The sequence below is a fragment of the Meleagris gallopavo genome, chromosome 20 (assembly GCF_000146605.3).
Source record: "Meleagris gallopavo isolate NT-WF06-2002-E0010 breed Aviagen turkey brand Nicholas breeding stock chromosome 20, Turkey_5.1, whole genome shotgun sequence".
NCBI lineage: Eukaryota > Metazoa > Chordata > Aves > Galliformes > Phasianidae > Meleagris > Meleagris gallopavo.
The window spans coordinates 5,917,101-5,944,296 of NC_015030.2; the positions used below are offsets into that span (position 1 = coordinate 5,917,101).

Sequence of the window (27,196 nt, forward strand, 5' to 3'; positions counted from 1 at the left end):
AGTAAGATGAGATAAGTTATTTCCTGCCTCTCTCAAGTCCTTTCCTGCGTTATTCAAACAACGTGGCTTAAAAAGATGTCATAATGCTGCTTAAAAGAGAAGTCTCTAAAAAGTTTATGCATCTGTTCAACAGTACAAATCTCTGTGAGAAGACATGAAAGATGTGTTGTAATAAATCTGAAGACAGGTTAGGGTACCAACAAGGTAAAAATAACTCCTTCAGCCTTAGGCAAACCATTTCATCTCAGACTGAAGTCTCAGCCTTCTAAATGAGGATAATAATAATACTGCGTAGGTCAGCTTCATTCAGGTGATGTGAAGATGGCTGAAATAATTTTCTGAAAGCAGTCTGAAGAGGCCAAGAGAAGGACAAATTACTACGATGCCATCCCAATTAAAAAACACACAAAAAGACAAACAACCCAGAGAATATCAAAGTAACAATTAATCGCAGCTTGGTTCTCTTCTTCCTAATTGCAGTGACTCCTCTGCTTCTCAGCACTCCCAAACTCTCAGTTAATAAAGCTCTAATCCCACAGAAGTGCTGAGAACCCACATGGGCACCTTCCTCCACCAGCCCCATGGGGACAGCTGGCCCAGCTCTATGGCCAAGGAACCAAACCCACCAAAACCTGCAGCTTCCTGAAGGTTCAGGTCTCTCATGGTTCTCTTGTAAAAGAATAATTACAACTGGAAATCTTTTCAAACCCTTTTTTCTAATGAATAATCAAATTATGTATCATTTTTTTGTTCAGTAAAGAACAAGGCCTCACCATTCATCCTTTCACAAAGCAGCCAAATAAGAAAATCCGCTGCTTTTCTATGACCTCTCTTACTTCAGGCATGTGAACTGAGAATTGTCTGTCGAAATACAGTTCCTACAGGTTTAAAGAAATATTATGCAATTTGATACAAATGTTCTCAAGTTCTTAAGGAAAGTAATGAACGCTATAAATTGCACAAACACAGCACGGCTGCAAATGGTAACTGAGTGTGATCAGCGGAGCCAGAGCCAGTTATTTTGTCAAGTGTACACAACCCTGCTCTCCACTGAGCAAAAATAGCGTTGGAGAACCTACTCTATTCTGACAGACCCAAAAAAGCATAAATTGGTGGCACAGCTGTCCACTTTGTTTATCAGTTTTTAGCTAGTAAACCACTGGAGCATCCAAAACAGATTTGCCTTGATGTGTTACTGAGCTGCAGGGACCTCCTGTGAGCAGCTCAGTCAGCTCCTTCCAACCTGCACCCAAGAGGCCTTGCACTTTGCTGGTTTGTATTTCAATATCTTTCTTTTCTTACCCAAGATCTCCCACCTGGAAAATGCTCTGTTTGTAGTTAAGCAATACAAGTCCATATGATTCATAACTGCAGAGGAAGGGAAGTCAGGCAAAACTTGAAAAAAATCCAGTGGGCTGCATATGGCAAGAATAGCATTCTTGGGATTACGCGAGCTGGAGAGGAATAAAAGCTTTCACTGTCAACACCATGGAACAACCAGGAATGCTGTGGCTAGAAAATTCACTCTGCTCTCTCAGCCACCCCCTCTTAAGGGCTCCTCTATTGTTTCAGTTGGGATTTGGAGGATCCTTGACCCGTCTTCCCCTCCTTCCCGATGACTCATCCAGATGCCAGCCTTGCTCCTGAGCAATGTTTTCTTCGGCCCCTGCCAGCACTGCTCCTTTGCAGTGGGGATGCTCCACTCCATGGGGCAAAGGGAGCCCAGCTGACAACACTTGCTGCATAAGAACAGAAAACTGAACCAGCCCAGGAATTAAAGCTGGGCCAAGGCTGAAGACACATGGTACTCATTTACGGCTCTGTCGAGGGTAGGGAATTTCTAATATGCTATCAAGATAATTAAGTCTGAAATAAAGCTGTAAGCATCTTTGACACCACCATGGGAAAGTATTTATGTATCTCATACATTCCAGTATGTGTTACCTTCCACATAATCCCTTCCACCCTGGGGTGGATCAGCAAGTCAAAGGTTCAGGGTCTGTTACGCAGAGGTGCCAAGGCTCCCCAGTGACAGCAAGGGCTGACAAAGCTCAGCAGCAGGCAGGACGAAGCTCAGCATTCTCACACTGTCTGTGTGAACAAACAAATCTTTGTAGATAATAATCAGAAGCTACACTTAGTATCACCATTTCCCCTCTGTCAAGAACAAGAATGGAACCAGCATCTCAACTGGAAAAGAAGCTGCTAGATTTATGGTCAGAAAGAGTCCATAAACTTTGAGCATGGGTGGTAACCACGGCTCTACATCCCTGATGTACTTTTAAAGACAGGATCGGTGCTGATTCAATTGCAAAGAAAATAATAATTTAAAATGTAGGCGGTGATAAATATCTGCATAAAACTAGACTTCTTTTCTGTCCTTTTTAGCTCCATTCAGGCACCTCACCAGCTGAAAGAAATGAATAGGATAGCTCACTGACCACTGGTGTCACCCAGCTGGCTCCTCCATGCAGTGCCACTTCTCCTTTTGGTGTTCCCTGCATTAAAGACAAAGAGCTAGAAAACTGACATTTTAAAAACCTCTCTAATTCCTGCATGCTGGGGTATATTTCTAATCTTGTTTGTTAAAAATTCTCTTGTTTCATTCAGTTGTCTGTTCCCTACTTTCTGTTTCACTGCCTTTCTCCAACTGGCCACTTCATTCCGAAGATTCATCCAGACCTATGTAGTAGGTATACGGTCGTGTATTTTCCAGTTGTGTCTGATGACCAAAGCTCATGTTTGATCACTGACTTCCATACAAACATCATCACGGTCTTCCTCTCTTTCCTTTGACAGGCTCACAGATGGTGAGAGCCTTCTCTCCTGCAGTTTCTGCCGTATGGAGCTCCGGTAACTTTCAACTCCATTGATTTCCAGCTCCTTTCAAATCCCACCTGAAAATCTGCTTTTCTGTGCTTGAATCTCAGCTTCTTCCTCCTTCTGCTCTAAAATGTCATGTTTACAGTATAATTTACTATATTCTGTTTAATTCTGCATTTCTTTCATGGTAGGTTGTTAAAATGCTGAAAGAACCCACTGACTATGACAAATGCAAAGTTCTGATTTATTGTAACCATCTCAGTCTTAAATTTGGGGGCACTATTGATTAATGAGTGCATCAATGGAATTGCACATATGGTAGGTATGAGCCAAGATAAAAATGGTAGAATCTGGCTCCAAGTAATAACAGCACTAATTTTATCATGCCTCAGTCAACACTGCCATGCAGCTACAGGCACATCTATCTCCATGAAAGGTATAAGGAAGTATACATCAGTTTCCTTGGGACAAGGAAGAGGCTGCTTTGGAAGCAGACTTCTTGCAGCATTCACCAAGGCCAGGGGGGAGGAAGTTCCACTGCTTCCATGTCACTTTTCTAGAACATATATCAAGCTCTGGCAAAGCTGTGGGAGCAGCCATGGTGGAGCTGTAAAGGCAGACCCAGACAATGGAAGTAGGGGCAAAGACTTGCTGTGAATTCATCTGACTGCATTTAAAACTCTGTGATATCTTTAAAACAAACCTGAAAATAAACATGGACAAAAAGCCCTGAAGAAAAAGGATATTACTCAGGTCTTCCAGCCTTCGTTGTGCTAAGAACCGTTTGGGACACATACCCTGGATGTAGGCATATCTTGCTCATCGCTGTCTCACTGTTCCTTTACTCATAGCTCCCCAAATCTGCAGACAATAGCACAATTGCCATCAAAGATAAGGTGTGGCAAATGTTAGAAGTTCCCTGTGCTACACAGCAGCTGAAATTTCAAAATGATGCATCACGGCCTTCATCTGAGAACAAACAGATTTAGTTGGCATGGAAACAGTAAGTTAGGCTGAATGTGGTAAATATCCAGCAGTCATAAAAAAATGAGCAAGTCAGAATGATAAATATTAAAACTGAATACTTGCTGAATGCTTTTGAATCATAGCTCTTTTACGATGAACACTCCTGTTTTCATTGGAATGCAAGTGAAATCCACTTAACAAACTAAGCTGCTCTGTTCTATTCCAAATACTTCTACAACACTTTTATTCAGATAACTCCTTTCTCCCTTTTTAATAATCTATTTGAGAAAAAAAAGAAAGTAAAGAGCTGGAAATCTGTATTGGCATTCTCCTTCAATTCCTCAGTAACGTTCATTAATTGGACATAACTGATTTTCTGTCTTCAGAGAAGCTCTATCCTTTAAGGCTGTAATTGTGACTTGACTGTTTGGAGGCGCATTCCTATGGTTTGAATACTTATCGCGATGTTAGCTTGATTGTTCATGAACACGGAAATCTTTTTTTTCCCCTGTATTATCTTTAATTAGAAATATCATACCCAATCCTGCTCTACAGTTAGACTGAGGAATGAATAGAATTCCAAATTGTTTCCTGTCAGAAATGTTGCCTTGTATTAGATCCACGCACAGATCAGAGACAACCAGCACCACAACAGTGCAGTGCAGGATGTAATCTACATGGGATCAGTTCCCAGGTTTTCAGATTCCTGAGACAGAAGAAACTTCAGCATTGCTTTGCAAGGAAAAGGTTGGGTTGCACCCACGTTTCTTAGGAACCTTCTCAGACTGCTTCCACTGCCTTGGGACAATACACCATAAACCTACATACACACAGGTTATACGAAGGTGAGTTTTACTCCATTTACAGCTAGCTTGCCATACTCCATGAATGCAGTTCTATATGTCTTGGGAAGTCAGGCATCTAATTTTTGAAAGACATAGATCACTGCAACGTGAAGAGAGATGATAATACACAATGCTGAGACTGCAGTCAAGCAGCAGTGTTACTGACCATGTGCACCACTGCCTGGAGGGCCACGCTTAGCAGAGACAGGAGAATCACCATGGAGAAGATAAATGATTTAGGTTAATCCAAGTGGGAATTCCTGGGGGCTTAAATATAAAAGTACTGGAAACACAACAATGTTATTTACACGACAGTTTATGTCACTAAGCTGACTCTGTCCCTCTGGATAATTATAGTAAAGGTTAACTCTGTGCAATCAGCAGAAGGTTCCTGGAATGAAGAGCTGAGCCCTGTGGACCTGTCAGTCACTGCTGAGTTCTAAGGACATTGCACTGAAAGAAGGCAAACATGAAGAGCTGATACCACCCAACAAGCCGTAACGAGAAACAGCTTTTTAGTTTTAATTAAAAGCGCAACAAAATGTTTTTTCATGTCTCATTCATTTGTTTGTTGTTGTTAAAGAATCAAAACACAAGATTTTTCTTTTTAATGAAAAACAGAAGCTGTTTAACCCTCTCTCCTCCTTATTTATAGACATGTAAAAGCTCAGAAAAGTAGCCTTTGTGACAGTGCCAATGCAAATTTTGATGTTTTATGCAATTCTGGTTCAGACAATATTTTGTAAAAGCAGAAAGCGAGTTCTGAGTTCGTGCCTTATATCCTTCAGCTCCCCAATGGGCTGACAAGTTGTTAGCTGCTGTTAAAGCCTGATGAACAGGCTTACAGGTAGCCTGGCCACACCATTACAGTGGGAAATACATAAGAGAATTGTCATCACTGTGTTCAGGCCAATGCTGTTCTCTGAGAGAGACAACCATGCACCAAATAACACGTCTTCCTTCATTTCCAAGAGACTGAAGCCAAAATGCAGTGCTTGCAGGCCATTGCCTGACTGCACAAGTTCCCCCAGTGCCATGAGCCCTTCAGTTAGGGATGAAACTGGCCCAGCAGCTGCTAGAATGGTTTGAGTTGGAAGGGACCCCTAAAGGCCATCTGGTCCAAATCCCTGCAGTGAGCAGTGACACCCACAGCTCCATCAGCGCTCAGAGCCCATCCAGCCTAACCTGAACATGGTGGATACTGGTTGCTCATCACCATATAAAGTTCTGAAGTGCTGCAAAACTGCATTTGCACCAGAGATCTGTAAACCCTTTTCCAATTCAGATATCCACAGCCTGTGTGTTTTCCTGAATACGTCAATCTGGTTTAAATGCAGATCGTAGGCTTTCTTGTTTCAATACTACTCTGTAAATTACATACACTATTTTGCTTGAAGCACACTACATCTCTGATTTCACTGGAAGTGTCTGCATTAATTTTAGCAGCATTAATCACGTGGAACTGTTTACAGACAACATACTAGGATGATAGATGCATGAGATCAGCAGTAAAGATTATTTTTTATTTCAGTCATTGTCCAATTATAATTCTCTCAATACAAGCATCAAACAAGGGCTTAGAATAGTCTTGGAGCCCTCTGTTATAGCAGTATAGTCACTTTAAAATAAATGCATCATTTAACAGCTTGGATAGTTGAAATACCAACCTGAAATAGAGAGCAAGAGGTAAGTATTTGCCTGTAGGGTTCAGACAGTTTAATTCCCTTTTATTAACAAAAACAGAAAAGAAAGCTAGCTGAAAATTTTGCAGGAAAATATGTGCTTTTGCTTTGAAGCAAGATCTTGTCGTTCTCCATCGCAGCTCCCTGCCCAGGGGCAGCCCCATACCTGCTCGTGGGTCTCCAGCTCCCTGCGCTGCAGCTTCTTCTCTGCAGCCCGTGCCTGGCTGCGGGAACGCTCCGCTTCATCTTGTAGGGCCTGAAACAACACCAGTGGGTGCAGAACACGTGAGAAACCCCCCAAAAAACTGAAAGGCAATGTGCTTTGACGCTGGCTCATAGAAACATGGAATGGCTTAAGGACCTTAAATATCATCCAGTTCCAACCCCCTCCATGGCCTCGGGCACCTCCAGGGATGGGGCACCAACAGCTCTGAGCAGTGCCAGTGCTTCACCACCATCTATTATGCTATTTATACAACCTGTGCTTCCTGGGAACACTTTTGCAGCGCACCAATAACCTTTCCTTTAAACCTGAGTAACAATCCTCTCTGGAAATCTATGTCTGGAATTTGAGTGGAAATGCATTCCATGCTACTGCCATGGGACGCTCACTGAGACACGGGGCTCCGTCCTGCCCTGGGGTGAATTCAGCACGGGACCTACAGACACAGCATCAAAGGCAATAAATAAGAGGATATTACAATCGTGTCCCTTTACCACAACAATCCAGTCTTTATTTAGTTCAGGAACGATCACTTCTAAACCTCACTCATAAAACGCATCGACAACTTTATTTTGTCATTATTGTTCCTCTTATATATTTATTTTTATTATGGCCGTCCCTAGCAGCCTTGATCTTTTTGTTATGTGCTTAACAAAGGAGAAGTCATGCCCCAAGGAGCTGATAGTCTGTGTTATTTCTAACAGATACACACCAAACAAACAATACCAGGTTTCAAAGATATTTTTTTAAAGTTTCCTAGCCATTGTTGGATGTTTGAATACACACTTAACATTTACTTACACACTTACTAAAAGCTTAGTTATGTTGTCAGCTTGAATAAAGGCATTGTTAGCTGCAAGTGCTGACTTGAAGCAAAGCGCACAATGTGGATGTGAGATTGACATCGGCACAGAGGCAGCTGTGGCAGCAGAAAAGGAATACTTTGAGCTATCTTTTGTACGGCAGAAAATCGGGGCAGAGCTGTCCATCAGCTGAAAGGCGTGGGGCAGCCAGGACCCGAGCAGGGGCTGGCCCTGGGGAATGGCCATAGGGACACCGGGGTTTGGAGGAGCACCGGGAACTTGTTGCTGCAGTGGGGACCAGTGTGACCCCACGTGTCCTGCAGAACACACGGCACAGTGAGAGCTGCCTCCTCGACATGGGACACCCAGGAGTAAACCAGCACCGTTAACAGGACCAGGGGTACAAAGACTGAACAGCAAAACCCTTGTTCTTTTCCACAGCACTGAAACCCTGCGCTCTCAAATCATTTACAGGATAAAATTGCTATGGAGATAAGATAAGATAAGAGGACTACTTATGATAGATTTTGCACATTGTTTTGAAGTGATGCCAGGCATTAACTTTAAAGTCTTATAGTTATAAGGCTGTTTGTTACATGTTCTAATGCCAAAAAATGTAACCAGACCCAAGCATGAACTTAAAATCTGCCCAGGGACTTTTATGCTATCATCACTTCTGAGAAATGCCAAAATCCAGTCTTGAACATGTATCTCAACTCAACTCTTGATACTCAACAAGCCTTGCAGTGCCAGTAATTTGCATTATTATAATGAAACTTAACATGTGAACTGCAGGCTCATTATTTTCTTTTTGTACCTCTACTATTGTAACTTAAAACACAAACAAGTTTGATGTGAAACCTACAAAGATCCATGCAGTGTGGAAATGCAACACAGAACGAGCAGGGCCATGTACCAAAGATCACTAAAGGCCCAATTAACTTGATAACAGTCTTCCCATAACACCAAAGCGTCCAGGCACGACCAGCACCTCTCAGGAACACTCACAGAGCACACCTGGCCAAGCTACAAAGTACAATCTGCCTTCTGCTGCTTCCACGTGATCAGCTCATACAACCCAAACAGCTTGGCAAGGTGAGGGCTGAGGATTCCCTCCTAGCACTGAAGAGCAAGTTTGACTTTCACATGACTTTGAAGAAGATCGAGGGATAGCACACACACACATACGAGCATACATGCGTGCCTTTGTCTCAGAGAATGAATTTCTATCGCTCCATTCCATCAAAAAAACCCTGCAAGTATCGAATACAAAATGGGATCTCAAAGAGCTCCTGTTAAAGACAACAACCACGTTGTGGCAAAGAATCAGCACAGTGCTGTTCCACTCCCTAATTTCCCCATTTTTACTTTCTGCAACAGACAAACATACTCTGCAGAGCACAAAATGAGAGGTTCCTTTAAATCTGTGGGTTTGTCATGCATCATAAAGTAATTTAATTAGGGAAGTTCAGACGACACAGAGTTTTTGTGAAATCCACCTACTCTAGATAGTATTTGTCAGCATGGAGCACACATTTTGTTCCATTAAAGGGGCAGACAATGTATTAAACAAGCACAATTTAGAAATAAGGGCATTTTTTGGTTGTTCGTTTTTTAACCATAGCATATAAGAGTAACAAAGTATATTATTATCCATTCATCAATTGTCTAACCCAATATATTGTATGAGTTTGCAGGCTTTTCCAATCACAACTGGTATTGGAACTGAATAAGAAAAGACTTGTGATGAACCACAAATGGCTTTACCATTTTTTGACTATCGTTGGTAAACTTTAATGCTTTGCACACAGGCTCTGCTACCACTCTCTTTGCAGAAAGTGGTTTTGTTTATGAAGGATGTCCTAGACGTAACGCTCATCTGGATATTTCAGCCTTCCTATCAGCACGAAGACAAAAAAGCAAAACCAAAAGATCAGAATTTGATCAAAGCCACATGGAAAAAAAAAAAAAGTAACATCAAGATCTCATCGTTGCTGTAGATTCCTGCATGTGATTATCTCTAAAGATAATAATTAGAACCAAGTAAGATTGCTGCCCATGATTGTAATTTTCTAGGAGGAACCGTGATGGCTGTCATGAATAATGTGCCTTTTTGAAGATCACACTGAAAATTCTCTCTATTGTCAAAACGCTTCATAGGCAGTGGTCAGAGCCTGAATGCTGGTAGCGATTTCTGAAGCTATCCAGCACCATCACATCTTGTCTGCGTCTGGCAGATAAGTTTTCAGCATGCGGAATGCTCTTACAAACAGCAGAGGACTTACCCCAGGTGCAACAGAGAACATCTCTGTTGGAAAACGAAACAAAGGATTGGTTTGGTTTCAAAATGCACAGCTTCAAAGTGTCAGATTTTGCCCAAAGAAAAACAGTGCTTATGTTTAGCAACTGTTGAGATGAAGAAAAAGGCACAGAAAAGAAGTAAAAATCGCTGGCCAATTTCTGAGGGTCACAGGCAGTATTTCCCGAATGGAAAACAAAACCAAACTTATTAAGCTCAGTTTTTCCAAGGACAAAATGAATCCCCTTCTCTCAGCTTTGCTACGTTGACTTACATCACAGTTACAAAGACAGTTGGTTTTTTTTTCTTTCAGTTAAACTGGCTTTCAAATGCTATGTAAACATGTTTGTTGTTGAAAGTCTACACCATACCTGACCTTGGAAGTGCTTTGTGTTGGCCTGAGAACAAAGAAATGAAATGTTTTGCTTTCCAGCCCAGATATCCTACACTTTGAAAAGCACTTAAAAATGTAAATGAGATAATAAGCTCTACTGCAACAATGTGGGTGAATTACAGCTGTATAAAAGGAACATTCATTTGATTTATTTATAAAAAATGGAAAGGATCCTAAAATAAATTCATAATGTAAATGTTTTGATCACACATGACTTTGAGTGACACAAGAAGGGTGGAAGAGTGATGGGTTTGAGAACTTGCCACTGAAATATTGCTGTCAGACTTCAGGATCTCAAGTGGAGCTGGTGGATGGGAGCAGGGCTGTCACAGCAGTCCAGGACATTCTTGGTTACTGACTGATATGAAAGGAGCAGTAAACACTCAAGCTTCTTCTCCTGGAAGGCACTTGGTGGCTTGGTTATCACCAGCAAAATGGTGGGCAGACAGGGAGAAGCAGAGCTTGGCCTGTGCAGCTCCAGAGGTGCTGGGATGGTGCACTGGAGCAGAGGGACTCAGCCCAGCTCTGGGTGCCAGATTGTGGCTGCAAAGTGTTTCTTTAAAAACCCTAAATTTGTAAAGCACGTGGTTTTGACAGGGAGCCACAGAGACAAAGGGTGTGATGCCAGCATTACAAAATCCCTTTTCAAGGCAGGAATACATTTTTGGCATTAGTTACAAGGCTTAATCTGAATCAACTAAAAGCTGGTAAGAGAAAGATTTCTACAAATCACATGAACAAGTATGAAATGGGAATATTCAAAGGATTTAGTCTTTAATATCTGAAAACCGATTTGATTATCCTTTAATCACAGGATATCTTAAAAGAGAAGTGTTGGATTCCCTGGAAGAAAACTCAGTTCTGGAAGACTTACATAAACAAAAATCACAGTGATGTGGAGTTACTCGGTATCAATCATTACTGTGGAGGTGCTGCACAGTGATATTTCTTTTCCTTTGACCTAAAATCATTTCCTACATTTGGTGAGCTCTTGAGTGCCAGCAGGGCACTATTCGTGCTCCCATCACCCTATGATCACAATGACAGTAGATTCCTCTCTCTGCTACTGAAGGCTGAATAAAGAAGAGGTACTTAGAAGGAAAATCTCCTAAAAATTGTTAAAAAACCAATATATTTTCACTTTGAAACAAAACATATCAGCAGTAAAGCCAGAGCGCTTTGCCATCAGGTTGCACCATGTAACAGCAGTCTCTTCTTGACGTACCAATGTCATTTACTGGCTCTGACAGCAACTCTGCACTTGCAGATGTGCATCCGTATCAAGAAAAGACCTCAGTATTTAGCAAACCTTCTGCTAAAGATAGTAATAGTTAACACTTTTCATCTTCAAAGAATTTTTCAAACATTACTAAATTAATATAATTAGTTAATGAAAGATGCAGTAATAAAAGCTACCATAATTACCTACAGTAGATTTAATTATCTCCTAGCTAATGCCCACAGAAGAAGGCTTCCACTTTACATCCTCAAAACATGTGCCAACAATAATTCTGAATATAAGGCCCCTCTAAGTGCCTTCTAAATTTAAATTACATCCATTGATGTGTTTTCTCTCCCCGATCATAAGAAGAAAACCTACCTCTGGAAGCGTAAAGAAAACTCTGTGAATGGTAATAAAAAATAAAGCAAATTTAGTTTCAGAAGTATATGTGGAGATGCTTTGCAATTATGTTGTAGAAATGCTCAGTGTTGAGCACCTTTCTCTCTTCATGCAGCTGTAGGTATGGGCTGTCTGGGAAGAACTTTGTACCATGTGGCCTCCCAATTTACAGTGTCAAACACAACCCTTAATTAAAGAAAGCAGGCCAAGTAACCCATTGGAATTACTGTTAGGCATTTATTTTCTAACTCACATTCTCTACTCACATTTTTTAAAGTAATTGTTATTTCTCTTCAAAATACTTGATGGAGACCAGCAAGTATGTCTGGGTTTATTCCTGCTAAGGGTAAATACTGAAACGTATCTGTGAAGATCACCAATATTGCTCCACCAATCAGAGCAAAAAAGCGTATTTTTAAGAAGCAAAACACTGATGTTGGAGCCAAATTGTTGGTGTATCATCAGTGCTTGCTGGTACTCAGCAGAGTTTGGTGCACTGCTCCATACCTCGCTGTGCTTGCTCCCCACGCTGCATTCCAGTGTGTTTGAAAATCTCTGTACTTGAGTCTTCTGAAGGTTTTGGTGGAAAGCAAGAGAAATCTGATGGCTTTAACCTAATACATATGTTTGCTGTTTGCATATGGAAAAATTCCTTTCTGGTGGGAACTTTTTCACTGTTGCTGCAACACACTATATATCCAAAAAGTCTCCTTTGATGTTGAACTATTGCTCCACTACTCATTATGCTACTGATTCAATATGAAAGGCAAAAATTCTGTGGTTTTTGTTAAAACAATAGCTTTGTTTTTGCAAACAAAGTTCTCCACAACCTATATGCAGGGAGCCAACATTGCTGCAACAGAAAAATAGAATCTATTATTTTGTACTGAAAATAGCTACAGCATTTAATAACTCAAATTATTTTTCCATCCTACAGGTAACATTACAATTGCTATTATGACTGTACAGAAAATTTATGCTTTATTGCTCCCCAGGAATAGAAATTAAAACACCATAAGCAATATTTAAACTTTCTTGAGCACATTCCTTCCAGGGACCTTCTAGCCTCCTACCATACGTTCAGCTTCATTAGGGTGAAGCTGCTAATAAGCGAATGGGAGAAGTGGGTGGAGAAGGGAGAAGTCCTGCAAAGACCGATTTGTCCACATCCTACTACACAACAGAGCTGCAGACCTGGGAGCCTTCATGCCTAGTGTATGATGTCAACCACTAAACACCATTTCATGAACAGTGAACGTGAATTACAACTTGGAATGAAAATGTAACTGTTAGCTCCTTGTAAAAAGTGTCCCCAAATGAGCTGGTTGACCATTTTCTACTAATTGTTATGAGAGAAAAAAAAGTTCCTTTGTTTAGGAATCAGGTACAAGGTGTAATTTTCCAAGGCAAAGTCAGCAGCTCCCACTTGGAAGAACGTGAACTGCCATATACTGAAGAAATTTGGAAACGTGGCCCACTTTGCTGACACTTCAGAATGGGAGTGGAGATCTTGCAAAGCACAGCTGTAGGCTCTGCACATTTCGGCACGTCAAGCAGCCACTTCTAGTTTGTCTCCATTGCTTCTGTGCTTTGCCAGTAGGAGATGCCGTTGTGAAGTACAAGAAGTTCTTCCCTTGAGGTAGCGTGGGAAGAAAGAGAGGGGTTCAGGAAGGAAGAGAAAAATTTGGCTCCAGGAACAAAATTAAGCCTCTCTAGTAGCAGTGAAAAATTTTGCAAGTAGGTCACTTAACTACAAGAAGTGTCTATTCAAACATTTTTTCCCTGTGTGGTTGGGCCTAACGCTACACTGCTTTAATTTTTCATGATCTATTTGGAGGAGTTGACTGGCAGTGTATTTTAGACTTTGCCTGTTGAGCAGATCATTCACACAAGCTCCCGAGCAGTCCCTTAACACCCACCTAGATCTGGGAATTCTGGAGATTCCCAGAGTACTGTTAGTTCTGTCAACACGTGGATTCTTTCCTCTTCTGTTCCTTTAAGACATTGGTGTGTTTTTGTCATTTTCTGCAAATATTTTTGTAGCTGACCAAAATTTTTAGACCACTTTTCTGCAGTGTCCTCAGACGTACACCCCCTACACACTGACAGCACCAACAGAGCTATTTGTGGGCTTAAAATTAGGCAAGGACCAAAGCATTTTGCTGAGTCAGGACTTCACTGCATTGCACTATAAACAGAATTCATCTGAAATGCAAAGGATGTCATAGGGCACAGCAAGTCCAGCAAAGATAGCAGTTCAAGGAAAAGAGCAGGATGCGCTGTAAAGTTCAGCATTGTGTTCCAAGGAGCCAGGGAAGGAATTGTTTTGGCTTTGTTTTGAGTGGCACAGGTGACAGGAGAGGGGACGGAGGAGGCTCAGAGAGCAGCAGTAAACGCTTTCATTTGCTGTTCTCATGAACCACACAACCCAACGAGTGGTTGCCATGTGCAAGCATTGCTGTCTGTCCTCAGGTTGTTGCAGTGAAGTCATTAGGATAGTTGTCAGCTGGGACCTTTCCCATAGTGTTTACCAGGAGCCCTCTGTTCCTTTGGTCCTTCCCTGCAACCCCTCGGATCCATGGCACCTTTTCCCCTTTCCGCTCTCCGAGGTGCAGACAGAAACACCAACAGTTCACATACACTGATGGAACAAATCTTTTAAACCCAAAGATACCATGACATCTTAAGCATACGGTTATGAAGGAAAAGTTCAAAACTCCATTTTAAACCACTTATGAGGGGATTTACCAAGATTCTGCCTAATGTTCAGCTGACGCATTGTCAAAAAACATTCATCACAAATCTTTTGAAGTTTAGCTCCCCCCTTCGTTATTAAAACCGGAACTGCAAAGTTTGTTATCAGCCTCAGAGCACACAGAAAATACTTCAGGTACTTTTCATGTCAACCTTTCAGTCTGATTTGGAGACTATAAACCAAAAGGAAGCGTTCCCAATCAGGTCACTGCCTGACGAACGGCAGCGCGGAGCAGGCAGAGCTGCACCTCACTGAGCCCCCAGCAATTCTCATCTCATTTGCTTTTTATTAAAAACTCTGCAATAAAAGGCAATGGCACAGAGGAGTCTGCCACGCACTGAGCGAGTTTCCTGGGAAGACCTGATGCTGGCTTTTGTGTTTTCAGGCAACTCCTTGATTCTTTGATGGTATGTCATAAGAATGTCCAAAACGTCACATTGGTGGAGATGCTCTGCTAGTGAAAAATTGCTATTGTGGATACAAACGGACAAGTAAAACATCTGGTTTTGCTGCTCTCTCTATTCTTACCAACAGCTCCACAAAAACAAACATCAGGGGATCGAGCAGAATTTCCTGAACATCTGACTCCCAATAAAGCATATTTATCAATCAGCAGCTGAACAGGGCAATCTCCTCGCCGCCGGGCGCTCCGTTCCCAACCCCGTTTATCACCAAACTGCCACTTTAAGTGAGTGTCCTGAAATGTTACACCTGGAGACACAACTGGGGTCCCAGCGGACCCCTGGTGCTCTACAAAGGTCTCCTTCCAAACACATTCCTTGTCCCCCATGCACAAAAACCTGCTAACATAAACACTGGTAACGGGCTTTGCAAAACATTCTGCTATGCTCTCTTAAAAAGAAAATATGAAAGGCTCAGTTATTTCCAATCAACGGGCTAATCTGATTCCCGGCATGAACAAAAGAAAGCCATTCATGTTGTGCAATGAACTACCAGACTGCCTGATACTGCTGGAATTCTCCCCGCTATGGAAAATTATACACATCCCCGTATATACTCACACGCAGAAGAAAGCTAATAATGTCTTTACATCCTTCAAAGTAACCTTAATCAAAAATATTAACTCGCCAAGCAAAGCACTGCTTTGTGAACTGAGCAGGAGCTGGCCTGACGCCTGCATGCCTGCACACCCCATGCAGGCAAGGTGGGAAAGGCAGCATCTTCTCAGATTATGTTTCTAATTCAAAAACTGGAAGTTTCTGACTAGGGAGGACGTACCCTTGGAAACTTGGAAATTCCTTCATTCCAAGTCTTGAAAAGTTATTAATGACCTCCATCCCAATTGCATTTGCAACAAGACATGACAGTGCAATTGCTCACATTTAAATATATGAGGGAAAACTGAGCATTTCTGAAGCTGGATGTTTTTTTAGTCTTGTTGAGATGAAGCTCATTTACTTAAAAAGAAAAAATGAAAAAGAACATCCTCTGCAGCTGGTCAAACAGATTACGAAACTCTAATCTCACCAGCCTGAGGAAAACAAAAACTGCTTTTCAAGTATTTATTTTACAGAGGGCTGACTTTATACTTTTAAAAGATGCATTAGTAGAACAGATCAGAACATCCCAGAATGTTTCTGATCTCGTTAATCATGTAATGTTATGACAGAGATGCGTGCTGTCATAATACCAATGATTCTAAACATCTCGAAAATCCTTTACACTCATCTTTTTTCCAAAGAATCAGACAGGGGTTAGATCTATCCCAGTTTCTTTGGAAGTTTTTCGTCCTCCATTTTAGAGCTCTGGAACATTTGCACTAAATATTTTAGATAGAAAAACACATATGCACACAGCAAAGAACAACGCCAGGCTCTACAACCCATTCAAATGTTTCTGCTAGCTTTCTATTTAAAGTATTTGACTCTATCTTTTGCACAACTCTTTTCTGGGAGCACCTAGAACTGTACTTCTTTAGCTCTAAAGTCATCTTTTTTGTTGAACTGGAATCACCGATAAAAAATAAAGCATGAGGGCAGCTTAAACTCAGTGGCTGCACTTCCCTTAAAAGCAGTTGCTTGTCAGAGCTGTTTGGTCTATAAGAAAACGTGCAGAACGCGCTGTGGGCAGAGCAGACCCCTGGGCAGGAAGCTCTGCTGCAGCACTTACAACAGGACCCTGCAATCGATGCTTTGATGCTGATAATTTCACCGCTACCAGTGACAAATTAGATGCAATTTATATGCAAGTCAACTTGGAAGAGGGTGAGAAAGGGAAAAGACACGCCACAGCTATTTTTGACTTCAAGATATGTTCTTTGTTGAATGCCCAGAACTCTTATTGCAGTCATGACAAGGAAGATCTGATTTCTAGGGAGTTTTGATTTAGCTTCTTTTTCTTGTTTAAGTCTTTGATAACTATCACACCCTGTAGGACACTTCACTCATCACCCAGAAAGCTCTGAGCAAGGACAATATCCCAAGCCAATCTTCTCCTGGTTTTAGAAGTGCTGCTGTACAGGTAGGGAATGCTGCAGGAGCTCAGACGGCTGAGCGATGCTCCATCAGTGCAGAGCGAGAGCTGCCAAGCCTGCTTGGCAAGCCTACAAGCAAGGCAGGCTCTTTTCATTTTTCCATATTTTCTTTACGTGTAAGTAGTTCCAAATATTCTTATATAGATGACATTTTTAAAATGCAAAAGCATTAAAAATAACAGAAAACAGATAAAGTTCTGAAGCACCACCGGTTTCTCATTTGTGCTGTTACATACTAACGTCCCTCATTAGACCTGCATAGCAGAGCGAGCACAGCTTTCCAGCTACCTCAGGCACACTCAGAAAACTATTCCTTATCACACGAGACATAAACTGTGAGGAAAACAACACAGGACGTGGCATGGAAGAACTAAGAATTCCGATACTTTGGGATCTGATAAGGAGGCAGCAATAAGCTTGTCCTCTGCAGAGGAGGAGGCATGACAGCCTTCACACATATTGAGGGAGGCTGGATTATTAGACACAGGTGTTGGCAAATGAGTTCACAGCAGTGCCAAACCTGGTTTGGAAGCACATTTCATGTGGCTCAGGATGGAGAGGAGACTTGGTAGAGCATAGGAGAAAGGAAAAGGCACTATACACAGCATAAGCATCTGAAGGCAGACAGATGCCCCTAAAATAAATCATTATTAAATAAATCATATTCAAAATACGTATTTTAGATTTCTACTCTAAGCTACTTGCAGAAGTTTGACTTGGTCTGCAGGTATCTCACATTTGGTAGCCCAAATTTTTCTTTGTACAGTTTCACGTAGCCACTCCCACGTTTCCTGTAAGTAAACAAACTCCCTTTTCACGTTCAGCTTTCTCCCATTTGCACTCCCAAGCTCTCTCCCATAGCAAGCTGGGAGTGGAGCAGCAGTGCTGGGTGCAGGACAGGTGCTCATAGGCATCCTCCTGCCCAACCAAGCACATCCTCTCTGTGTCTCCTCCATTTTAGGCTCTGCTGGTGGAAAGGATGGGGAGTGAGAAGAGAATCACACAGATAACAGCAGTAAGAGGGTCGAGATGGAACACTGAAGACTACTTATGGGCACTCAGTGATGTAGAAAGTAGACAAGGCCTTCAGTTTTGAATCACAAATGACCTGAATGTGGCCCAGGATGCTTTCCTCCCTTTCTACACAGCAGGAGTTATTTCTTCCTGATATTCTAAAGAGAGATCAAATCCGGTGCGAAACTGAGCTGTGACTTGATGGAAGAACTCAAAAAAACAGAGTGAAAGGGTGCACTGAAGGTTTTGTCTTCTAAGGCTGACATGGACAAGTTTTGAAATGTAGATCTCATGCCATGCTGGGCCAGGAAAACGGCACATTCAGGGCATAGGCTTCCAGCACAAAACTACTCGCAAGGAGATGTGATGTGGGGCTCTCTTCACCTGCCAACAGAGCTGGCAGAAAACTAAACAGGTTCTGAAGAAGAGCTGCTGCTGGAGGCAAAGGAGGAACCACTACAAGAGTTGCCCTGACCTGTGAGGAACTGGCCTTTTTGCTTTGAACTTCAACAAATCTTAATGAATTCTTCATAATTGGCAATCTGCTCTTTTCACTGAGGATATAGCTCTCTTGAGGTGCCAAAGGTAGGAGACACATTAGAAATTCAAATTTGGGATTCTCACGATTGGTTGGCCAACGTTCATGAAGGCAGTTCCAGCAGGTACCTTTACCACTATTGTTTGGTTCCATTAACGGATTAGATCACTCACAAACACCACCAGTGCTGACCAATTTGGTTCTGTAATCATTAACACATTGACAGATGAAGTTATTGACTTTAGTGCCTTGAAAATCTGAACTAAAAGTAAGCAGAAACAGCTTTAGTAACAGAAGTAGTTAAAAAGTGGTTGTGTCAGAGGACTATGGGTTTTGTTGCGCTTGACGAATCTCTGCTTTACTCCTTTTCCAATCCTTTCTTATCTGGCAGTTGCATAGGGAACTTTTGCCAAGAAGCTCACTGAGAGTCCTAAGCTTATCCTGCAAGCAACACTCATTCCATATGCTTGAGAATAAACCTAATAGAACCCTGAAGAAGAAAACAGGTGAGTTCTTTAAGCTTCGTGAGGTGGTTTTCTCAGTGGAGGACCAAAGGCATTTGGAAGAGGTCAAAGACACAAGTCTAGAGATGAGTTTACGGAGAAGCTTCAGCCTTGAAGTTCCCAGTCTTCTCTGCAAGCTTCAGCATCAAATCTACAGCCTCCTTCATGCATGTTTGCAAGGGTTAACAAATAAAATACTGCACTGAATTCTATTAATAAATGAAGAGAATGAGCACAATGTAGGCAGTGCATGAAGCAGGGACAATACTCCACTCCTAGGGAAGGATCCCAAACCCCAATGCAAGATGGAGCATGTGCTCTAAATGCAGAATCCACATGCAAAAGGCTCAAAGAAGAATGCATCTTTTCAATGAAACTAACTTATTGTTTTGCCTTATGTTCTCGTACACTATACGAAGACATTGAGGCAGTCTCTTTGAAATGCAAGGCAGCAAGGTGAACCAGGTCTAAATGAAAGTGTTTACTGTATAAATTTTAATGAGAAAGAAGGCAAAATTTGATACAGAGAATTTTATTCAGTTTTGGGGCTCTAGTGCTATTTTGGCAGCCAATTGCACAAAAAATTTCCACTAAAGGACAGGTCAAATTTTCTTTAGGATGAAGGCATCCAAAAACTTATTGAAGTTGTTATACTAGTGCCTATGCATTCTTTAAGCAGATGAACTGCTTCATTTTGAATCCATGTCAAACCACAAGAACTGGCTGATAATAACATTCAATTAAAATGATCTGCATTTTTTTTCTTTTTCCAGAAGAAAATTGGCTAGCTGCTCGAGTGTGCATTTCTATCAGGGCACAAAAGAGTGATTGATACAAGAAGGAAATGAGATAGGATTATATCTAGGATCAGAAGGGTCAAGTTTGGTGACAGTATTTTTAGGTCTAACCTCTTACACGAGTTCGTGAGATGAAAAAGCCACTTCTGCTCAGCTTGGAACTGTGAGAAAGTCAGAGCCAGAACTTGCAAATATAGAAGCCATGCTAATTAGACAGATGTTTTTAAAACCCCCAAACTTTACTCCCAATGCATATTTGTAGCTTTTGATGTACTTGGTGCTGCTTCACATCATGCAGGGCTGACTGAGAAGAGCAGAAGCTGCTCCCCTGCTAGGCTGTCTGGGTGAGTTTGCCATCTGATCTACTGAATACACAGATAAAAGTCCTCACCCACTTTTTTCTTTTTCAAGCACAGTACTGTAACTTGGTAAGTTCCTTTCTTCTCGACTCCACTGATGCAAGAAAGTGGCAGAAATATGGCAGCTTTGGCTGCTTTCCTTTAGTCTTCCTTTGTAATAATCCTTTACTGCTAAGGAAGCTAGGTATTTTCATTTGTAGGAAAAATATCGCTTTCTAGAAGATGCGCTATTTTCCAAAAATGGTGAGAGTGCTACTGACCCCTCGATTCCACTGCTGCCCTGCCCCTAAATACAGGCACTTCTCCCATGCAGCCTCAGATTCACCAGCTTTCTCTTGTAACTTTTAAGAAAGGCTCAACTACTGTGCAAAAAGTTGATAAGTTTAACAGGCACATTGCTGTTTTCCTGTGATCTGCCACTCCAAAGTGTTTGCAAGTCATTTTTAAAAATATGCTGATATGTGATCTGCTAAAGTTACAGAGCTGCATGTAAAAGTGGAGAGCCAGCAGAAAATTTTCAATGGAATCTGAAGATCTCTAAAGTCAATAATAATTTTGGCAAGAAGATTTTAACGTATAAGGCTGAAATCCTCGGTGGCTCTTCTCCTGCTGATATCCCTGGAGCAGCTAGCACCACATTTAGCACAGAAATGATAGCAAACTATATTAGAACATACAGTTTTGAAAGAAAAAAAAAAAAAAGAAAGTTTACACAAATACTAGAAATCGTGTCGGCATGCTTGAATAAGCTAATGCAATCTGCTGCTATTTTATCTCACTCCTGGGATCAGCCACACCATAAGAGAGATATCTTAGGGAAATACACGCTGATAAGTAGACTGGGTCCACATCCCCAGATCTCTGTTTGCCAAACCCTGCTATGCATGTTACTGTGCCAGGTTTTAAAACCTTTACTACAGAGTAATAAATGTTTGTGGACTATGGAAGGTTTGCTTTGAAGATGCCATTTTTCCCCAGCAATCTTTTGTTGGTTGAATATATAGTTCACACATATTGTGTTTCCACCTACACGGCTGGAGAAGCCCTGCAGTCAAGGCTGTTCCAGGAGCAGGGAAGGAGGCTGTGTTCCAGGAACTCACTGGAACTGGAACAAAGAACAGCCTTTGGAAAGTCTACACAGTCCTATGCACAGACTGCTTTGCAGATGCCCTGTGTTTGGAGGACGTTAGACACTTGTTTGTATCTTTATCTTTTTTATTTTTCCTCTCAGCGAAGTCCCAGGGATTTGAGCATGGGCTCATCTCCCACGCAGTGTGTCCCATAGCTTTGGATCTCTCCCCAGCTCTGCCTCTCTAAGCTCCGCTCTCTCCTCCTCATAAAAGTCCCTCTGCTTTTTGGAGAGTAAAGCATCTTTGAAAAGCAATAGCACAATAAACTGCAATTGTCGAGACAGCCTCAAAAAAGCTCATTTCCAATTTCTTACATTGCAGAGAAAAACCCTGTCTGCTCATCTTCATTACCAGCATAGGCTCACGTTGTCAGTATTTAATGCTCATCATTAAGAGTGCTTTCTCTGCATCCTTCTAATAGACAGGGACCCCACTCATGTTTTAACTCCAGTTCTGGCAGTTAAAAGCAGTGATTTTATGGGTTGTTTTGAAATCTTTCTTCCAAAGAAAAATTATAGTAGTCTACCTTGCTAGAAGAAACCGATAGCTTCACTACATGAGAGTTCATATTTTATCATGCATTTATGGCATCTTTAATTCTGTAATTTGGGGACTGACAGATGAAATGCAGCCTCCCTTTAGGGCTGAGAGAGAACAAAGAGCACTCAGGCAGCGGAGTTTCTTCTGCAGAGAAAGAAAAACACCGAGGACAACAATGAAAATGTAGGAAAAATCCAAACTTCTAAACCTGCCCAACAGAATTGGACTGCAGTTCAGAGACGAGGCAAGCACCGGTTCTAGGCTTTTATAAAACCTGTAAGTCTGATTTTGCTGTTGGCCATGGTAAGTTCTTCAATGTGTTGAGACATGAAAAGTGGAGAAAAATGCCAGAGTGCAAAGCTTGCTGCGGGAAAAAAAGATGACTCAATTCTTTGTCTCACAAAGCATGTCAAAGATATTATAAAGTACTTGCAGATGCTCAGCCACTCAGCTTGCCTGATTGGCTAAACATCTGAAACCCTGTAATTTTGAAGAGAAGGTACTGTGCCTCATACAATGAAATAATTTGTGGCAGCAGAAAAACAGATATGATTATGAAAAGGAGAGAGGACTTTTTAAAATGTTGGTTGCTATTAATAGCTGATTAACCATAACACAAAATAAGCCTTTTTTTTATTACCATTACCATTCATGATTGTGTTGATACAGCCTTTTTAAAGACAGCCATGTAAGGGAATCATGAGACAGAATGTAAGCAACAGCCAATAGGCTTGGGGCTAAACCCTCATTTCTCTTGCAGCATAAATTTGGGTCAAACTAATGTTCACATCAACAAAAACCAACAAGAAGGTACTTCTGAGCTTGGACCCCGTGTAAAAGAGAAATCTAAAGCAGAAACGCCCTGCAGATTTCATTTGCCTATCTGTTTGGAGTTCCCCTGCTGATCAAATGGGATATAGGAAATTAAGAGCAAGATAATGTTATTTGCACGGTAAATTTTCACGACTACTTTACAATGCTAAGGTACAAAAATTTCTATGTTGGCGCCTTGTAATTCCCCACTAATAAAGACACTGCAGAATTATGACTATTATTACAGACTAAAGCCAGCAACAAAGAAGTAGAGACCCATGAAGAATGACTAAATGTATTTAACATCAAGATAGTCCCTTAAAACTCTTTATTTCACCACACCAAATGGTTTAGGATGCAAATGCTTTGCCACAAAGGCAATTAGGGGGATTTGAGACCCCTCTGGAGAACTTGGTGACAAACACATCTCTGAAGATCCCCAACGACTGGCAGAATTTGGCATGTCTGTGGTCACGGAACCATCCCAAATTGCAATGCATGTTCTGACCAGATGTCTTGTACGACACGAGCCAGTGTCAGTTTCAACAGTGAAATGCTCATCTCCTTTTTACAGGCATTGATACGCTAAAAAATCATAGAAGGTAAGATAAACATTACAATAAGATTTACTAAAAAATAATGCATCTTACTGGCTAAAGCTCTTCGTGCAGCTATTCAACAGCAGTCTACATTATAAAAGCTACCATTAATGCACCAGTGTAAGGTGGAGAAGAGAGCAAGTCAAGACTCATTGCCAAAAAGTCACTGAAATAATACACCCTCACTTTAGCCGAAGTTTTAGGTTCTAGTTGTTAGCCTGCCGGGCTTTTTTTTCCTATTAATGCTTCCAGTGCTATCAGTTACACATGGCCAGAGCTTTCTGAGCAGCTAGTTAGTACAGTCCTTCTGCTGTACACACAAAGAAAATGCTGAACATGTAAATCACTCCCCCTTTATTTGCCACAGCTTGGAAACTTGTCAGAAGCTTTAACAAAAAAGTAAAGAGCGGAACTGGCTGGGCTCTCACAGGGGTCTGACCAGACTGCAAGTGTGCTGTTAGATGTGGCCTCACACTGGGCTCCCTCACTGCCAAGAGCCACTCCAACCACGCAGCACTGCAGTTCTCTTACTGCTTGGACCCTAATCCAACCCTAACCCTGTTACTGCTTGGATCCCGAGCTCCTTGCAGAAGGGATGGATGCACCCCTGACCAGAGCTCAGGAGCTGGAGGTAATTTCCAGCTCTGCCACAAACCCAGGCAGAGTGAAGGCTCTACACTGTGCTGTCTCATTTCTAAGACAGAACCAAAAATGCTTCTTTTCTGTACAGTACACCAGGTCTATTTACATTGCATGCTCTCTGATGCATCTTCTCCCTTCGGAAGCACTAATAAGACACCTAAAACGCTGACTGCTAGCTTTGCCTGGGACTTTAAAATCTAGAAACTGTAATTTTTCTTATTAAAAACATCATTGGGAAATACAAAGTAATTCCAGCGTTCCAAAAGGTACTTTCAGGACAACAGGCTAAACATTTCTGCAGGACTCCCATCACTCAGCTCATGTTCCCACAGTTCTGACATGCTTTTTCTTTTAATACCAAATATTATTTGTAATTACAAGTGGAATTTGCTAATAAACATGGCTGATATTAAAATATAACTAAAAGGAGTTTATTCAAAACATTTTTAAAAACATCGTTTCTTTCCTATACCGCGTTCAGAGGGATTTGCAAACACCACCAGTATATTTTGACAACTACTTTTTGGAAACAAAGATATCAGGTACCCTTGAAGAAATGTTCTGAATGCTTTAAACAACCCAAGGCTTAAAATTATTTGCTTTACTTTTAGCTGGAACCAAAGGTGAAAGGGAAGGGGGATTACAAGCGGGGTACCTCATACAGGGACAGTGACAGCAGAGTATTTTCTGATAACTGCACTCAGAAATGTCACCGTGTTGATAAAGCCTCAGCCAAGCGTTTGCACAGAGGAAATTATTTTCTTGCTCCAAGATAGGGCAGCATCTAACACATATATGATCCTGTTGAGAGTACTCAGTGCCCACATTAGTCTGGACAAGTTCAAACCAGAAGTTTTCTCCTTTGTGCTGCTATGGCTATAAGTCACACTTTTGATTTTTTCCCCTCAACATTTTAAAACATAACGAAGAAAAACAACTGTTCCAAACTTCTTCACTTGAAGAAGAACATTATTGTATGACATTCTTTCCTAGAAATCTTTTATGTTCTTTTTGTTAACAGAATTAATCTGATCATGATTTGGCTGATACACAAAGTGTTGAAATATATCATCTTCAAAACATGTTTTGCTAATGAAATTTTGGTGTTAATTCAGGGGATATAACAGAATTCTAGAATAAATAGTAAGAGCCAAATAACAAATGTGGTTCTTCTGGCAAAAAAGCATCATTCTCTTCCCTTTCTGTTGTGGGTTTGTCGCTGCATGCTCTCCATCATCCATTTCTTTCCACAAACTGCTTTTTGATGTGGAGTCCACACTTGGCCATCTAATTCTGCATTAAAACATTCTGACTGTTTTGCAGCTCTGCACCATTTTCAATCCCAGAATCCAAAAGAATTTCAGAAAAAGAAAAAAAAGAAAAAAAAAAAAAGAGGCTAGGGTTTCACAAATCACCTGCAGGTTTCTCTACAATGCAATCAGCTACATGCTAGAGCTGGATCCAGGCAGAAACCACTGCTAACAGCATCAGAACAGTTAGGTAAGCGTTCTGACCATTTGACAGTGCTGAGCTCTGGGCTGCTGTGGCTAGATTGCAATCAGAATGTAAGACAGCTAGTTTAAATTTAGCCTTAATAAGTTTACACAGCACTTACATCACCAACAGAACTCCCGCATAGACATTCTCAGGAGTTCAGCATCCAAAACCTTCCAAAATCCCTGCATAAAGCATCACAAACAGGTTAACAGACACTACAACTTATGAAGCTTTTCCAACCATCTGCAGGGCATTAATATAACTGTGCTCTCAACTAATCCAGTGGTTCCTAATCTTTGATGTGTAAGCACATTAGGGGAGCAGCATGGCACCGAGACCAGGTGAGCATTGCTGGCTTTGCCCCACACCAGGCCCACTGGAAAGTTCAAAGCCAAGAGATGTGCACAGCACGGAGCCGTGCTCCTGGGGCCATCCCCTGTCGTAATCCCTGCAGGCTCACATTCACCAGCAGAAGGAGGCAGCAATAGCAGTCACCTCATTGCTCAGCACTGTGTCAGATCACTGCAACTTGGATGCTTACTGCTGGATGTTGCAATTTGGTGGTATCCGAAGTGGATACCTCCTAAGCCACAAGAAAGGAAGTTCACCAGCCAAGCTTCTACCCTGACTGTATGAGTCTGACAGCACGAAGCTTGGCTTGCCCTAGGCCAGACAAATCACACTGCAATACAGAATGCCAAGTGCTTTAAGCATGTCTCAAACTGACCCAAATTGAGGCCATCTGAAGACTAAAAGTGTTGCTCAGATTGGGCTTTTAGGTTGTCAAAAGAAGCGAAATGTTCTTAAGTTTCTTTTATTCTTTTTTTGCTAATGCTTAAGATACTATTAAGAAAAATCAAGACTGAGGAGATGGATGCAATCATGAAATAATAAGGACTTAGAAAACTAGAAGAGAGTCAGGAATTTGCATTAACATCAAAATCATGTACAATGGCATCCACATCTGGATATCACTTTACTGACTAAACGTGGAACTTCTCTGAGAGCCAGTTGGTTTCTGTAAAAATATATTTCTCCCTTTGAAAAGAATAATAAGTGGAAGGCCTTACAGGAAGTCACCCAATACCGTATAAAGTATATTGCAATCTGTTCCTCAGTGTTAGCTTAAATCAACGTTATATTTAGCAATTGCCTGTTTTTCAGTGATAGTCTTTTCAATAGCTTGTATTAAGTCCTCTGTAAAGCTTATAACATATTAAGAATTGCTTTGTCTTTAAAATGTTTCTTCAATCAACTCTCATGGTCTTCAGCTTACCCTGGGATAGATTCCTTTCCCTATCCCCAGTACATCTAGGATTCCACTTCACCAGGAACAGTTTTTTTTGCCTCAGGCTAACATAAAGCAAAGTATTTCTGCATATGCTTGTCTAGAAAGTATGTGTGGTTCTTAAAAATACAAAGTGATTGAATATTAAAAACATCTCTTTACTTTTGTAGAAGTATATGCAGCAGTTCATCTTCCTAAGAATTTTCTGCTCAGATATCTGGCTTTCAATTCATTTCCAATAAATCAGTGGTTTCAAAGGAAGATTTTTTTCAACTACAACCTTAATGATACTGAACAAAAGTTCCAGATCTCTAAGTATAACATCTCCTGCAATTTCTTCCCCATGTTGACCAAATCTTAGAGAACACAACACCAGGGCCAAAAATTCACCAGGACACAGCTCAGCAACACCGTGCACAATTCCCCTTTGGTTTGTATGTATTTCATTATATTCTGAGTCATGATGTCTAAATTAAGTCTATAATGGCAGAAAACACATTTACACGGAGAAGGATTTCATAGAATCCATAACCATTAGTGTTCAAAAGCTGCTGTTACTAATAGCTGAATT

General features: G+C 41.3%; 1 protein-coding gene across 2 annotated transcripts in view; it reads right to left on the reverse strand.

Moving 5' to 3' along the window:
• The window catches only part of LOC104913803 (centrosomal protein of 112 kDa-like), a 58,475-nt gene that overhangs the window by 8,828 nt on the left and 22,451 nt on the right, over window positions 1–27,196 (reverse strand). The window contains exons 5-6 of one of the 2 annotated variants that reach the window (XM_019621709.2): window positions 6,483–6,572; window positions 5,811–6,301 (exon numbers count right to left, since the gene is read on the reverse strand). In XM_019621709.2, coding sequence (XP_019477254.2) covers window positions 6,269–6,301; window positions 6,483–6,572 — 123 coding nt within the window. In that variant the 3' untranslated portion in view covers window positions 5,811–6,268. Of the gene's footprint in view, window positions 1–5,810; window positions 6,302–6,482; window positions 6,573–27,196 lie in introns of those variants that run through there. The other variant, XM_019621707.2, reaches the window with a different exon arrangement.